Source organism: Lygodium microphyllum, chromosome 6, assembly GCF_053477565.2.
Source record: "Lygodium microphyllum isolate KBCC chromosome 6, Lygodium_microphyllum_v1.1.10, whole genome shotgun sequence".
Classification (NCBI taxonomy): Eukaryota; Viridiplantae; Streptophyta; class Polypodiopsida; order Schizaeales; family Lygodiaceae; genus Lygodium; species Lygodium microphyllum.
The window spans coordinates 25,575,361-25,592,463 of NC_141140.1; the positions used below are offsets into that span (position 1 = coordinate 25,575,361).

The 17,103-nt window shown below is 39.5% G+C and overlaps 1 protein-coding gene across 6 annotated transcripts; it reads right to left on the bottom strand.

Annotated features, from left to right (window-relative positions):
* Positions 1–7,138: 7,138 nt before the first annotated feature.
* On the bottom strand, positions 7,139–16,540 carry LOC148034393 (high affinity sulfate transporter 1-like). Of its 6 annotated transcripts, none has more exons than XM_087679343.1 (15): positions 16,396–16,540; positions 15,817–15,905; positions 15,589–15,660; positions 15,231–15,279; positions 14,675–14,945; positions 14,367–14,544; positions 14,198–14,263; positions 13,999–14,112; positions 13,686–13,802; positions 11,725–11,851; positions 11,346–11,632; positions 11,037–11,230; positions 8,055–8,140; positions 7,862–7,938; positions 7,139–7,719 (listed from the first exon to the last, which is right to left on the bottom strand). In XM_087679343.1, the coding sequence occupies exons 1-15, from the start codon at positions 16,523–16,525 to the stop codon at positions 7,573–7,575; spliced, it is 2,004 nt and encodes a 667-aa protein (XP_087535469.1). In that variant the 5' UTR covers positions 16,526–16,540; the 3' UTR covers positions 7,139–7,572. The 6 variants fall into 6 exon arrangements, with proteins under 6 accessions (XP_087535469.1, XP_087535470.1, XP_087535466.1 ...); XM_087679344.1 differs by lacking the exon at positions 16,396–16,540 and adding an exon at positions 16,257–16,289; XM_087679340.1 differs by having other exon boundaries at positions 15,589–15,905.
* Between the last annotated feature and the right edge of the window lie 563 nt (positions 16,541–17,103).

Below are 17,103 nucleotides of genomic sequence, written 5' to 3' on the forward strand. Positions count from 1 at the left end.
CATTTGCTTATCCTACTAGCCCATGTTAAGTAGCAACCTCATATCATTTATTTCATGCTGCATATCATCACTCTCTTATTAAGCTGATATGGTCAAATCCATAAGTTTAATGAGGATATCTTTGATCCACCAACATTTGGTATTGGTATCCTAAATCTATTTGTGTGAGTTGTCTTGATGAGTCTGTTTCTATTGTAACATGGAAACTACCCAAGACTCATGCAAGTCCCTTGGGACATTTTGCAAAAGTGTTTCTTGTCCATGCTATGAGTTGTGTGTTTGTATCTCTCTTGTATTGTGACTTAAGGTGTAGGCGTATATCTCTCCTAATTTGCTAAATAGATTTGCTTCACCTAGATCTATTGGTCATGTGTAGAGTGTCGTATGGACTAATGGTTCTAGCTCTCAAGGATCCTTGAGGCCACCTTTCCAAGATGTATGAGTCCACATGGAGATTTGGCATTAGTCCCCAGGGCTTTTAGGTAGCACAATAGCTCTATGAGTGAAGGGAAATCCAGTAGAAGGCTACCTAGTTCCAACATAAAGTTTTTCAATTCAAATTTCCCAAGGCTATCGATGTCACAATTGTGTGACACATGTCACTTGACAAATGATGTGTATAGCTCAAGTAGAGAGAGAGAGAGAGAGAGAGAGAGAGAGAGAGAGAGAGAGAGAGAGAGAGAGAGAGAGAGAGAGAGAGAGAGAGTGTGTGTGTGTGTGTGTGTGTGTGTGTGTGTGTTACTGAGCTTGGGAAGTCAGATAATGCAATATGTGACAATGCACTAGTCTTTCCTTATGCTTTGGCAAGGAATGCAATGAAACAATGTTTTAGGATGTTAATGAACTAGATGGTTGGAGTGATGCTCTCAATGTGATGTATGTAGTTAATAAGGTGTCACAACATCCAAGGCAAGCTATGCAAAGTTGGGTCCAAGGAGAACAAATGATACTTCGTGTTTGCCATGTCACGACAAACCTATCAAGTTGGTGTGATCGAGTGGTAAACAAACACTCGAGTGATTTCATTTGAGTAGAGAAACATATGGGTGATAGTGAGTCTAATGATTGGTATATCACAAAAGCACTCAAGAGGAGGGTTCCAACCATTGAGTGCAATTCTTCAAGAAAAAAGTGTCTCCCCATGTTGTGATTATGAAGGTGGAAAGTGATTGAGAATAGAGTCACCACTCAAGCGTGGTGACAAACTTATCATTGGCTCTTGGTTGTTTGGTGTGCCTATTGAGTGGTCGTTGAGTGGAAATTGAGTAAGGTGGATGCCTTGAGTGGCCCAAGGTGGCATTAGTTCGGGTGGCAGCATTGAGTGGCAGGAAAGATATTGAGTTTGGATGGTTACTGAGTGAGACGAGTTGGCCCTTAAGTCTAGTATTTGAGGTGGCAAGCATAGAGCATGAGATTGATATGCTTGGTGGGGTTAGCCATTTAGACATGCAAAGATCAATCAACATGTGTTAACTCCAGTTGAACCAAATCAAGGAGTGTTGAAAGCTACATGAGCCTATTAAGAGGGTGGCAGTATTGTACACTTGGGTCATGAAAGGGTTATCAAGCCACTTGGAAATGTGCTTGCATGGCGATGGCCACTTGGAAATGTGCTTGCATGGTGATGGCCACATAGTGAGATTTAGGGCATGGAGGTTTGCTATTTATGGCACAATATCAATCATTAGTCGCCAAAAGTAGAGAAAGTAATCAATTGCACAAGCTTTGGTAGTGCATTCGCCATGCTGGGTTGAAAGCTATATTAGTAGTTTATTTGCAATTTTCTTTCTTTCCCCCAATCTGATGCCATTTTACTTTCTTTCCTCCTCAACCTAACATGCTTGTATTGAAGTGTGTGATCTTAGCCAAGTGATGATGGCCTTCCTTGGAATCTCATGTTTACATATACAACAAAGCATGGATGGCTTTTTGTAGCACCCCTTCTATGGAAAGAGGAAATCCCACTCACCTATCCTACACTTGGAGGCATGTCGTAGACTATAATAATCCAAACACCCATAGTAGATATGGTTTTCCCCTCATCTTCAACACCAAACCCAACCCAAAAACCTAGAAAATGGTCTCAAATTCCAAGAATGAGATTTGTGCCATCATTCCAAAGATTCTTGGGTGACTTCTTGAATTGTCCAAACTCAACCTTTGCTATCACTTGCAACTATCTCAAGCTACTTATCATGTTGTTGAACTAGAAGAGCTATAGGGGAGGAAGGATCACACCCCCTATTTTTTTATGTCAGTGTAAGAATAAATAAGTATGCCATGGTAAGGCTCATCCATTGCACCACCATGTTGCTAGCCTAATGTCTAAATCTATAGAGGATATGAATAAGAGCCATTTTACCAGTTGCAACCACCCTTTCTTGCCCACCACTCTAGAGGAAACTTGGGTTGCAAATGAAGAGCTATCTCATGAACAAGGCCTACTTGGAGCTCTCCTTGAAGCCACTCCTCTTGCCCACACAAGACAAAGAAAAGGACTAGTGTACAAAAATACCCACCAAAAAAGGGGAAAGAAAAGAAAAAAAAAGAGCCCGCACACCCCCCACATGCACAAGCACCTAGGAGTCCTCAAGTTGAGGGCATCCTCAACCCCTAACATTCTCCCCCACATCTCATTCAGGGTCCTCAATAGTAGTACATCCCAAGAATTTGGCAGACTTACCACCCTGAATGTCACATTATGCATGCACACACTCAACCCTTCACCAATTGTTGTGGGGACAAACCATGCCTAGCATAGAACCAACTCCCAATTGCACCATCCACCTGTTCACATAATGTACACTACCTTTCTTTATAGGTATTCTCAAGATGATACTACAAGAATCTCCAAGCTCCACCCATCCCTTGTCATCGCATAATCTCTTACCCTCATTCACCACTCCATCCACATCACAAGCATCTTTTAAAGCACCATGGCACTGGCACTAATTAGTGAGGGGAGTAATGTTAACCAGATACAAGTTGGATGCAGATCTAGCAAAAGCAAAGCAAAGAGTGATCAAGATCCTACTCAAAATTTAAAAAGGAAAGCTGACTATAAGCATGACAAAGATTGAAAATTTTTCACAAGAGATGTGAATACTAAAAGTAGTGATGCAATGAAGACCAAAAGTTTGAGATTGAAGCTATTGAAGCCTAAAAATGTGAGAAATAGCAAAAAATCTAGAAATGTACTAAATTGTAAGTTTATGGGCTAGAACTCTTTGAATTTATGTTTCAAGAATCGAGCTCACTCCCATGCACCTTGTAATCCAAATTGAGCATGAAATGGTGCCAGTGTGGTGAGTGACTAAAATTTTGAGAGAGCATGAAGGGAGTCTACACCATAAGCACTTTGAAAATAGGCCCTGGTCAATTGTAAAAGAGAAAGCCCATATTAAAGCGAAAAAAACCTTAATGGATATATTCCTCTCGTTGCAAAATCAAAACAATCTTACCTTTTCTCCTCTTGGCTATGGACTCTTCTCTGTGAACTACTCCACTGCAAGCGAGCTCAAAGGAGAGAATCTATGTGTGCAGTTGTGTCCTAGCTTACTTCTACCTCCCTACACTCCTTTGCAAGATTCCCCATCTCATCTTCTCATCTTATTGAGCCCAGCTCAAGCTTGAGAAGTGGATAGACAAAGATCTTTATAGCAGAGAGAAGAAGGGCTAGAGAGGTTGTTAAAGAGAGAGTGTGTCTATGTGTGTGGTTCGTATGCTTTGTTCAATTTGGAGAATCAAGTGAAGCATCATCCTCTTGCACATCTCATGGATTAGGGACTTGCAGGGCTTGGAGGTTGCACAATCAGAGGGTTCAATAGAGCTTCTGGGCTCTCCAACAATAGGCTACAAAAATTATGAGTCCTTGCTTTATCTATTACTTAAAATCATTCTGCTAGCTTGGGGAGTTGTGAATTTCGGTTCATGACATTTTTAAGTGGGTAGGATTTCGATAGTAGGAGACCTTGCAGTGTGAGAGGCTATGAGTAATTGGTCAAAAGAGAGGCATGATCTCATATACATATTCCGTCTAGATCTAGCACATAAATGAAATCTGCCTACAAACGTGCTTTTCCTTGACAAGAAAAAGAAGAGCTCATGGCCTACACCCTTGTGAAACATTGAGAGTTCAAACTTCTAACAAGACCTCCTAATTTCTTTATTAAGAGGAACATGTGACTGTTATATTATGTGCTTCCTTGATTGGGCATTTTGATATTAATGTCTAATTTGTCAAGTTAATGACATCGACCCCTCTACCGTTAGTCATCTTCCCTAATTGTGAATGATTTAGGAAACACAAGGATAAGGGAACATGTGGGCATATATTTAAAGTACAATTGAAAACAAGTTACTACTATAGTCTTCCTAAAATCTTTCTCTAAGTATGTCAAATAATAAGACTATGATTATTGCATTGTGTTAAAGAATTGTACATAAAAGATGGCACCCAAGCCATGAACCAAGGGAATCTCTCAAATGAATGGTCAACTAATTCCTAACAATGTAGTTTTTTGGGGTCAAGTGGAAACCCTTGGATCAACAATATGTCCAAGATACTCCACCTCCTTAGACATGATTGTTGTACTTATTGTCCTCTTGACATATGCACATATATTAAGGTGCTATAAAAATAAATAACATGAGATCGTGCAATGTTTTTCTACTAGTGCTTGAAATGTGTTGGAAGTATTATACATCTCAAATAGCATCACAGTTGAAGCTTTATCTTGTGGTAATCTCTTCCTCTCATTTTTCTACAATCATAATCAACCACAGTACCATGTATACGGAGGCCATATAACCATAAAATTCATCAATTAGAGATCATCGCTTAATATATTAAGGTATTTTTAAATAACAAAACAAATCATGCAACATTTTTTCACTAGTGCCTTAAATGTGGTTGGAGTATTATATATATCAAATAACATCATAGTTGAATGTTTATCTCGGTGCTCATATACTCCTCTCATTTTTCTATGATGGTAATCAATCATGATATACCATTATATGAAAGTCATACAACCATAAAATTCATCAATTAGATATCATCACTTGTGGAATAGGGAACCTTTTTTTATAAGGGTTGTGTAAAATTTCGATTGAAATCAAATTCCATCATATGTTGAAATTTTGTTTGCATCCATCTCCTTCTATGATTCTTATGTGATATGAAGCAAATATACCAATTATATTGTAAAGGCACAATGAACCCTTTTTAAACATTGATTGTGTTCCTTATATTTCTAAAGTTTTTCATTCTTTACTTTGAAGAAGGTTTAGTTGAGTAAACATTGACTAGGCTCAATGAGACCAATCTCTGCTTGTTATTCATTTGTCAAGTAGTATCATAGCCTATTGAGCGTCTTATTATTGATTGGTTTAATACCCACTTGCACATTAATAGTATAGGTCACTTGAAGCCTATTCTTAAACCTTCAGTTTCTTTTGCAACAAGTTGTCTATTAGAGCTCTTAGATCACCAAATCATCATAACAAAAACCTACATCAATGGGTCCCATCTCTAACAAGGCCAAACTTATACCAGACAAGCATAATCAATTGGAAGTCATAACAATACAAAGATGTAAAACAAAGTTCACATTCTTTGACCTATACCTTCAATTTGTGATGCTTCTATAATTTGTATTGCAACCAACCAAGGATAACTACCTTGTGACCTAAAAAGTTGCCTACATAACTCCATAAGCAACCCCTCATGCAACTAAAATAGTTGTCCCTCTTTTGACCTCTCCATTAGGTTGCTACAACAAGCAATCTTGCTATGTTATCGTACTTGCCACTATGCACATCTTCCCTTCCATGTCAAGCATGCTTTTGCAAACTCTGATCTTGCATTTATGCCTACAAAATCAATCTTCCTTGCAAGTGATGCACAAAGCCCTCTCTCAATATTTTTTAACTTTGTTGCCAACATGAGTTGAAACTCAATGGACTTCAATAAGTCATCTAGAACCAAAGAGAGGTGTGCGTTGTTGCTAAGAGCATCCTCAATTTCTGAATATCCATTATATGCATGGAATAGGTTACAACCAACATAAAAAGTAGAGATAGAAAGAGAAGAAAGAATCTATCCAAATACATTATCTCTTCTTGTAAGTTCTCAGAAAGCAATTCATGCTTAATGGTTGACGAGAGTACATTAGGTTAGATATTACAACAATCTCATGTAAGTTAGTAAGGCCTCAATAAAATGAGGAACTCTGAGATGCTCATGCTGACTCTAGTTATAGTTTGGCTATCTGTCCACTTCCACCAAGGCCATTGGTCTCCTAACAAATACATTGACATAGATGGTACTTGCAGGGCCACTTATATTTTTGCAAGGTAATGTTCCACTACAAACCATGTGCTTTCAATTATTGTTGTTGAACTCATGCACTTGCAAAAATGTACTTTTTGTATTCATGCTCATGTACTTGAAATGAGACAACTCTCTTCTAAGTTCTTTATTTTAGTGGAAGCTCATACCAATAATTCAACATCAAAGAGACGTGATGCTAACTACTTGAATGACACATGTAGCTATATTGGGAGGTCCATTAATTTCATGTGGAAGTTTCACGAACCCATTGAAGCTGCTTGCTAGCTTGGTAGTAGACAATCCATGTTGGGGTGGACTACCTTTTATCAAAATTGTGTAGGCTCTTTCAACTTATCTAGCTCTCTATTGCTCTACTAAGTACTTCACTCCCATAGTTTTTCCAAAATATCCTCCTATATATAATTTGCCTTTATGTGTGAGTTCTGCGGTGCTGCGACACTTTGTTTGTTCAAATGTGTACATTAAGGAGGTGTTCTCATGGGGGTGTTTCTAAAAGGTTTTTTCAAAAAACTATGGGGGGGTTTCTAGTTTTCTAGAAAAACCCTCTTTTCCATTGAAAAACCCCCCACAAGGGTTTCCTCCAACCCTTTCCCAGTTTTGGGAGAAGGCTTAAAGGCCCACCTCCACCTTCCCAAATTTGGGAAAAAGGAACACATTTTAATGTTTTCTTTGGAGTGGGGGGTTTTCAAAAACTCTCTACGCGTCCTCAATTTGCTTTTGGAAATGGAAAACTCTCTAGAAAACTGTTTCCTATTGGAAACCCATGCATAAACAGCTCCTACGTTTCAAGATAGTGGTTGTACCAACTAACATAACTCTTTTTGAGTGTGCACTATACATACATAGTTTATATTCAGGTTGACTGCCTTCTGCAACCATGATTTTCTGATGAGTCTGAGTGTGATGCACAAACAGCCCACCTTATGCAAGGTATAGTTGGGAGTAGGGCTTAAAAGGAAAAACCCATCAATCATGAAAAAGGAAGTAATTCACCTTGCAGAAGGCAGCTTAAAAATATAAAGTCATCGATCATGGAAAGGAAGTAAATAATAGCCTGGAGATCAAACCATATCTTAAGGTCCCAAGTGCCTTGTGGAGGGGGCGCGCGCGGGGTATATAAATTTCTGCATTTTCGAACCACTACTGCCAGAAGGAACTGCTGTTAAGGCTAAACGCTAGCCTGGGCAAAAATAACATGAAGATGATAAGGAGACATCTCATTGCTGATTCACATGGAGTAGACTGGTGCAAACCCGGACAGCCTCATCTTCAGTTAGAAAAATCCATTTTTGGCCCATAAGATCCACAAAACCTGCAGCTTTCATTTTCTGGATCACTCTAGCTCCAGGATTTGCAATGACCAACTGTAGATCGGATGAAGGATATAGGTGTCCACATGCACACCCACATTGACAGATGTTCATCTCCATTATTGAGCAATTAAAGGTAATCAAGGTTATTGGGAGCATCATGAAATATTGAAATATTAGGTTGAAATTTGCTAACCTGTATTTGGTCTTTGCCCAACACTAAGAGAACATCCTCGAACATATGGATTCCAGTTGTATCAATGTCTGTCACATCTTCAATTTTACATACAGTAAAAGTTCATCATAACCTAGACATCCACTTCACAAACGACATATTGCACTTCAGGAACCTTGTAAATAGAGAGACCAGAATACATTCATCAACATACTTGACATGTCAATGATCAAGTATTGCAATCGACTTCCACTTCCCTGGCTTAATCTCTCTTTTTCATCTCCAGCTTTGGTAATGATCCTAAAAGCAGAGAAAAAACAATCCAATATAACCATGTAAGCTAGCTCTTTTCAGTGAAATCTTTGAAAGGCAAAGGTTAGAATTCATGATTAGCATCGTGTGTTTTACGATGTGCGGTAGTCTTTGTCTACATGTGTACTGTCAAAACATATTGCTGTCACATTGCTTTTACGGTATGTAGATCCCGCCTATGTGATTAAGTTCTCTCAAGTCATGCTGACCAAGCCATTTCACGTTTCATCTTCATCATTCAAATCTTCTTGGAAGCTCAGCCAAAGCTCCTACCCACCTTCCCTCCCCCTCTCTTTAAAACCCCCCCTCCCCCTTTCAAGGCATTTATCTGCAGCAGAGCAGCAGCATGCCTGAAACAGGCCCTTCACTTGATAGAAGGTTGGACTCCTTTGCCTATGAGCAGAGGTGTATTGCGAAATTGTTCCGATTGGAGAAGTGGTGTAGGAGTTGCAGCCCTTTGTGAAATCTCAAAAGCAGTCAAACGGCCAAAGTAGGAGTGATTCTTCTCTGGTATCTTTGATCTTATCCCATGTATGTCTAATTATTGCTACACTTTTGAGGGAATTTTCTCTGTTGTCCACTCTTATTGTCTTCTGAGTTAGGCGGTTGGAAGTGTTAGGAAGTGTATGATTGGTATCATAGCTAAGCTTGTGATGCTCAAGGAAAGGACATATCAGATACCAAAAGTTTTGCTTCTTCCATAATCAACACCATGGCATCTTTCCTATGAATACTTTGTTGCACAGGTCGAGGCGACCTGCATGGAAGTAGTGATTCTTGCTAAGAGATAATCCTAACTTGAGGGGAGCAGAGTTGATGGTCTCCCGGCTTCAAAAAAACTGCAACCAAAGTAAAGTGTGTTAGATATACTCAATGCCCTACCCTCATAAGGTGCTACCAATGATCCATGGTGCTCAAAGTTGTAAGGCCCCCGTTATGAGGAGAAGCCAAATGTGAGCCCGGACATTGGTTGAGTCCTAACTTGTATATCAGATGAGGTCTATGTGACCGGATGGCAAAAAGGTAACCATTGTGGGTCTAATCTTTGGGTTGGACTGAGTAGTTAAGTTGGTAGCAACTTGAGGCACAATTGCATCGAGACGGTAAAGGAAATATTCCCTGGCCGACTAATGAAGGCTCATATGGTAAGTCGATCATACCGACCTAACCGCCTTCACGGGCTATAAAAGCTAAACCCCTTCACAGCCATCAATCATCTATCCTTCACCCAGCCAGAGTTGTTCAAGCTAGCCTTAAGCTCTTCACTTATCTTCTGTCTAGATCGCCATCTAAGCTTCACTGTGAAAGCGCACGGGTGGACAGAGCCATCTCTGTATCAGTTGTTTGGAGCTAAAGAAATTTTCTAATTCTCCTCTTATCTATTATGTACTCTCTATCTCTATCTCTTTCTCAGATTCTGTTCGTTGCGCCATGTAATTTTTACAAAGTGGAACAGTGGCAGCACAGAGTTGTTCCAGACTTAAGGATGTCTTTTCCTCTGTGCAGGAATTTTGCATTGGAGCACCAGGTTGGTTCTCAGTTTATAAATCTGGTAGCAGGTCTCCTCTTCTGCATCTTCTCCCAAGGCAACATCCTCTGAAACTGATGCAAGCTACGTCCAATGGGTGATATAAAAGGAGCTAAGCAAGTCTCAACAACAACTTTCAATTTTTTGAGTTCAAGCTTGGCACAAACCTTGTCCAGTTACTATTTTCATAACTGATGGATGTTGGTAGTCATATACAGGAAGAGTCTTGAATTGGTTTAGTGAGAACCACTGGAATTGTGCAGATGCTGTATGTATATTATATATGCCAATGGGATACTTACAAGGACATACATTCCTGAGAATAAGGGCAAGTGTGTGATATGTCATGTCTCATGTTATAAGTTGTTTCAAGGATAAATGGATGTATACGTGCTCTTAGTCAGAGCTTAAGTCCTGCAAAAGCAGGGTTAAGGTTAGCAGTGGTCAGTGGTAATATCCTAAAAAAAGCCCTCAAGTTGTTCTCAGGAAAGGGGGTATGGGCACAAGCCAAGAGCATAATGTGAAAAATGTAGAAGTGACAAAAAGGCTAAAAGCATCAAATGAGCAGAAGTGAGCTTGTTGTAGGGGTGCATGCTCGTGGGCACGAGCGGGCACACACATTGAGAAACGTCTGCATCACCAGGTAGTAAAGAGTATGCCTGAAACAGTATCTAAGCCTAGAGAATGCAGGGCTGTAGCTTTTAGGTGTGTAGCTTACAATTCTATGGTACAGGAATGCCATGGTGTAGCATGTTCCTGCCTGAGGCTTGAGGGGATTCCCTAAATGAGGATCATCAGTGCTCACCAAAAGCTTTCCCCAACCACTCAAAATGAGGACAAGTTCCCAAACAGTTTTCCTATTCAAAATTATATATGACATGCCCATTTGATAACTAAACTACTCAAAAAATGCAACCGTATTTTAAAGGCATGAAACAATTCAACTGGTATCTTAGAATTCCACTAAATGCCATTCTCTGTGATCATTGAGGACCATAGCTATGCAGTCTTCAATGCATTATGTCTGGCTAGCAACTGTGCATCATGCTTAGGATTCTTTTATGGATCGAACTCAAATCACTGAAAAAATCATTTTTGAGAACCAACAGATCTTCAATTGCCATTAAAGAGCTTATGCAGCCATACACGACAGACGTAAGACTTTGTAGAGGTATCTGAATGGTATAAAAATGGGCAGGGCAGTAACCAAAACAGCAGCACCAATGGTAAGTTGTAACATTTAAACTGAACTAAAACCACAATCCTAGTTGATCGTTGCCATATGGAAGTACGTGTTGTTGTTTTAGTTTCAGTTCAAAAAGTGAGACCTTTCGCTAAAGTAGGCGTGCAACATACCTATCAGATATATAGTTGCAGCTCAAAAAGTAAACAGCCCCATTAATGGAGTAGAGCAGGACGCCAGCAGGCACCTTGATCGTATCAGGGTAATGATCCATGTCTCTATAGACATACAGTCCTGGAATCATTCCCATCATAGCAATGCCTGGCCTCATCTCATGTAGTAATACCTTTGCCAAAGAAAGAATAACCTACAAGGGAAATATCTCACAGCATCACAAGCAATGCAAAGGAATTGTACAGAAACAAACTCGACCATATCCTTGCCCAAAGCAAGGAAAAATAGTAGTGGAACAAACTGCTTACAGCAACAAGAAGCCCAACTTCAATGGAGACAAAAAGAACTCCCAAAAAAGCACCCAGACATGCAAGGAAGTCCATCCTGTCAACTTTCCATAGCATAATCATTTTCTTGATATCTATTAAATTTGTGACAGCATCCATGATGATCGAAGCCAGAATGCAGTTAGGAAGGTTGTGAAACAGTGGAGTTGCCACTGTTATGACGATTAAAATAATCAATGCCATAACTACATTTGCAACTGGTGTCTTACAGCCTGCATTATAGTTGACTGCTGATCGAGAAAATGCACCTGCTTCCAAAAAGACAGCAAGAAAATGTATTATTGCACCTTAACAATAAAGCTAACATCATCAATCGTGCTTTATACAAATAATTTGATACCAGCTGCAATGAAGCAAGAGCTACACGATCCAACTATGTTGGCAATGCCAACAGCTATCATTTCTTTGTTCCCATCAATTTTGTAACCTTTCAGTGATGCAAAGGTCCGTCCTATTGCGGTGGATTCCTAATTGCAAAGATTCAAAGTGTCATGAGAAAATTATTCTCTATTAATTAAAATGAGGGAAATAAGAACAAAAAATAGGCAAGATGAATGGGATGATTTCAAAATACATCAAACTTCAAGATATTAGAATTCTGATTTCTGTACTTTATATCAGCTTCCAGATGAATGTATGAGAAAACGACACCATAAGCCATACAGAGAATTAAAGTATAAATTTGTTGCCAATGACCAAAAATGCATAGTTAATAACTAGCCAAGTTGAAGAAAAAGTCTGCCTGAAGTGGTTTGGAACTTGCTCAACTGACAGATGCAAAACAATGTTACTAGGAATTATTATGTAGAGCTCTTGTGATATTTGCTGAATGAATTCAATCATGAGCCAGTGCTGTTCAATCTGCTTCTCCCTGTCTCATTGTGCTGCTTTGACTTCGCAGCCTCCTGCCTGCTGGCCCTTTGCATCTCTCTAAACACTGCCATTATACCCTCACTAATCTTTTTTCTTTTCAGCTGCTTGCCTCTCCTCCTCACCTTTGTGTTTTCTTTCATCACTCTGTTGCTCTGCATACTTCCTGTATTCTACTACTGCCCTGCCTGTCTCCACCTTATCCGTTTCTACTCCAGCCTTCAATCTTGCTCAAGACCAGAATTCTGGACCAAGCAGATGTAAGGGCAGAAGACATGTCAAGATCCCAAAATTGTTTTTTTTTAAAATCCCAAATTCAAATTAAATGCCTAAAAAACAAGAAATCAACTCTATAACCAGGAATTGGTGAACATTTCACCAACAATCTGTCCCAGATGCCAAATATGAAATCGGAGTAGCCATGATGCTGCAGGATTTTGCATGGCAGAAAAGATGATGCAAAAACCTTCACCTAGCAAACTAGTGCAAGTTAACTCTTCGCCTAATAGAGCTGATGATACAGATGAAATAAATGATGCAACCCCAAAGTAAACACAAAGCAGCTGATTCCATTGCCTAATGATGACATGGAATGTTGGGGCAGTCCGGCAGCCTTTATGCCAACGGTGGGGCATTTCTATGATGTTCTTTCAGATTTTGATTTTTCAACACATTTCAGATGTGTTTTGGGTTTCTACTTCTGAGTTTCTAGATAATCACATGGTTTTCAGCTTTGAATCACACTTTTTCCTGAAAAACTGCTTTTTCCCAAAAGCAAGCCTTTGATGGTACCAGATTCAAAATGCAATTGCATGTCTCAGGCATTGAGGCATTGAGGTCCTTTCTATCAAGCTCATAACTTCCAAAATCTGGAAATGTTGGATAAAAGGTCCCTTTGGACGAAACCAGACATCTGAAACTGCAAAACTGATCTTGATTCAGATCATAAACAAATGCTTGAACAGCTGGGAAACCTGGTCTAGATTAACTTAATCACAAACACAACTTACACCCATCATTCACGATTTAGAACACTTGCTTTAAAAGCTTAACTTGCACAGCAATAAAAGCATAGAAACATCAGTGCTTCTCTCTGAACATATACACATAATGCACAGGCAATAAAAGCATAGAAGCATCAGTGCTTCTTTCTGAACATATACACATGATGCACGGCCCATATATATTTAAACGGACCTCAACACCATTCAGCCCTATTTAAATCTGTTTCTAAGTGAGTGCCATATTTACTTAATTCACCTCAATCCCCTGTGCATACTTGTCTTTATCAGACCTTGCCTGATGGATACACCTGTGATACCAAAACTATGGAACTATCTTAGCTTTAAAAGAAGATGTGTGGCCTTCTTTCTTAGCATTTATTTGTTATTTTGAAATCCAGAACTGTTGTTTGTTAGTACAATTGCATACCACAAGGGCGATCACACCTGTCTCAAATCCAATCAATGTAGCATCCTTGACCAGTTGTCCACCAAAAGATAATTTTTCCGTTGATAAATGATTTATCTTTCCACCAATGTCCCCAACCTATAGCATGAGATCACATGTCTTAACCTTTAATGGCTTCAATGCATCTCTAGGCACAATAATTGTAATTTTCTTCTAATATTGTGCTTAACTGTTCTAGTGATAACTGCAGAGTTTTCCAAACATATACGGCTCAAATTCTTGAAAGCAGCAAGTCTCTTGAAAGATACTAACTAGTGAAGATGTGATACCATACAATGGAAACTCCTTGCCTATCCACCCGAGTAATTGTCACTAAAAGTGTTGAAAGGATGATAGAAATGAGGGGGCCAATGGCTGCCACCCAGAAAAAGCGAGGCTTCCTTTTGCTCTGAGTCAGAAACAAGGTGGTCAAGAAACATGAACCTGCAGGTTCAATACCTACTTTCTGGTTACTTTTTCAATCAATGACTTACAATGGATCTTGCAGTAACAAGGAACAAGTAAAACGAAAGTCCAATTACAATTGTCTGCCAATGATACTGTAAAGTCACAAAACAATTTCAGATCGGCATACTCAATCCTCATCTGATGCTAACAAAGCCATGTACAAAGCAAAAAACTACTCTGCTAAAATGCTTATACCTTATCAGTGTGCTTTATTGCAGAGCTCACGACAGAAAGAAAATCTGTTTTGTTAGTGAAGTCAGCTGAGGGTATGCCAGCCAGCCCTTTTATTTGCTGGAGGCCAATAATAATGGCTGCAGCAGCAGTGAAGCCTACTACCGATGCATGAGAAAAAAAATCAATAAGGAACCCAAACCTGTTCACCAAAGCACGCTTAAATAGGTAAAGGATAAAAATAAGAAAGTGACTGAACCAACACATGATATTCATTAGTTAAAAGTCAGTAGATAAAAAAGAGACAAACTTCAAGTAGCCCATGTAGAGACCTCAGGAATCCAAGGGAAAATTGAAGTAGACCAGCAAAAAAGGTTGCCGTTAATGCAAGAGATAAGTAGGTCTCCTGAAAAGCCACACATGAATCAGTCGTGAGATCAGTTTCAGTGCTCGAGTTGCACTCAGCTCCTGCAGAAGCCGGAAGGGGCAGTGCTTTGTTCAACAATGAATGGAAGAGGATGGACACTACAGCAGCTGGGCCTATCCCTATATGCCTTGAGCTTCCAAAAATTGCATATATCAATGGTGGTACAAATGTTGTATCTGCATTATCAAAAGATCAGATAATTGATCAAGAATCACTGGTCAGCTTGATAACTTCACACGAAACCATTCTGTTTTCTAGTCTCACTGCTGTAATCTTTAAGCTGTTCCAGTACCCTCAAAATCAAAAGTTTCTTGTGCCTCAGACAGTAATTGGTTTTGTCTTGTAGCTGACATGGATTTGTCTCCAACTAGATACATATTTTCCCTCCATAGCAGACATTTAAACATGCACCATTTAACACTAGTGAGTGGAAAGAAGACAGCAAATAACAAAACACTCACAAAGGCCATAAATTGGCGGTAATCCTGCAAGCTGGGAATAGCCAATACCCTAAAAGGAATCAAATGTAAACTCACATCAGTTGACTGCAAGAGAAAAGATATACTTTTGTAAATGTATCAGGTTGGCTTTATTTCAACACTTCAGAACATTAGATGCTAGATAACTGTACACCTACACGTGGAAATTTACCAATTTGCAGTACTTTGAATTCTTGAACATCTTTAAGAAGGTAAGCAGCTTTTTCTGTATAAACATGACGAATGCATGCACACACATTGTGTGTGTGTGTGTGTGTGTGTGTGTGTGTGTGTGTGTGAAGGCGAGAGAGAGAGAGAGAGAGAGAGAGAGAGAGAGAACCTGTGGGATAGAAAGACTCGCAATTGTGAGCCCAGCGATAAAGTCATCCCTAAATGTCCTTAAATCATAGCCCTTTCCCCATTCAAAAACAGGGAAAACATATCTCAAAATAGCCAAGATGGATTTGCAGAAGTCTGGATTGTCCTTAATAGGACTTTTCAAAGAGCAGAGCCGATTGACACCATCCTTGAATCCCTGAAATAGTGTCCGAGGCGGAGGAATCCTCACCAGATGCAATGTCTGATTGAAAGACTCCGCAAAGTTTCCCATCCGCAAATGCGGATCATCACCAACCACATCAAATGTGCTCATGATTCCTGCTAACCATTAATCCAGCCTCAGATAAGCACTCATGAACTAGTAAATCTTGAAATGCTATAAACTACCCCAAAGAGACTTAAGTTTGTCCCTATCATTAGAAAAACAATGCACAGGTTTTTACAAATCCATGCATGGAAAGCAGGTAGATGCTCACAATTGAAAAAGACAATGCTCAGGCCTTTGCAGATCCATGCATGAAGATGAATTGCAAGATCATTGCTGGGGAGTGATACAGCTCACACTGGTGAAATGCAAAGGGATTGATTAGGAATAAACACCCAGGTTGTTTAACAAATCATGCAGGTTTTTAAGCAAATCGTGCATGAAAGGCAATAATACGTGCTCACTGTTGAGAAATGGTGAGGCTAAGGTGATTCTTTATCAACCTAGGTCAGGCGCGCTGTTGGGATGCAGCACAGCGCCCTTGGGGACAAGTGAAAGGAAGGCAGGTGAGCTTATATAGTGATATAGCACCAGTGGGCAGACCTGGTCCATGATCGCTGCAGGTGTCGGTGTCCCCGTGTCCTCCTCGGGAGCGTCTGTCAGTTTCGCCATCTTTCCTCACGTTCTCGTCTTTCGCAGGTGGCGATGGCGACACCGGACAACACCAACTCATAAACCCTCTCTTTCTTCTCTTTAGTAACTAAGTTAGTTCTATGTATTGATTGATTATTGTTATTCAAATCCCAAGTGCATCATTCATGTCATGGATATGGGTGGTCCTCTTGAAGAGCACAAAGATTTTGTTGCCAAGGGGGTCATGGTGTAGTGGTTCGTCGAGCGTGCATTGAGTTACATGTGCGCGAAAGTTCTTCGAACTACGCATCCCGCATCCTCCGAGGCACATTAACAAACTTGTTCTCATCAAATAAAAAATTGAACACACAACATAAACCTAACTATGCAATTGTAGACAATATCTACCAAACAATATGTATAAACAATATAGTATCGAAAAAATCAGGTTACTATAAATAAAGATCAACATAGTTCAATCACATTCATAGGTCGTCAAAAATATAATACAAATGTCAACTATTCTTATTGCATTCATCAATGACTATTCTTAATTATTAGTGTAATACAGACATCAAAATGACATATATAGACACTAATTTATTATTATCAAATATGCACAGTTAGTGATCTATCTAGTAATTTTCTCTAGAACAAATCTAAGCACAAGAAAGTTTT

Coding starts and splice junctions, on each gene's coding strand:
- LOC148034393 (XM_087679340.1), bottom strand. CDS start 16,525: ATGAGTTGGTGTTGTCCGGTGTCGCCATCGCCACCTGCGAAAGACGAG. Junction 14,946..15,230: donor ACCGCCAATTTATGGCCTTT/GTGAGTGTTTTG, acceptor TTGATAATGCAG/ATACAACATTTGTACCACCA. Junction 14,264..14,366: donor CAATAAAGCACACTGATAAG/GTATAAGCATTT, acceptor GTGACTTTACAG/TATCATTGGCAGACAATTGT.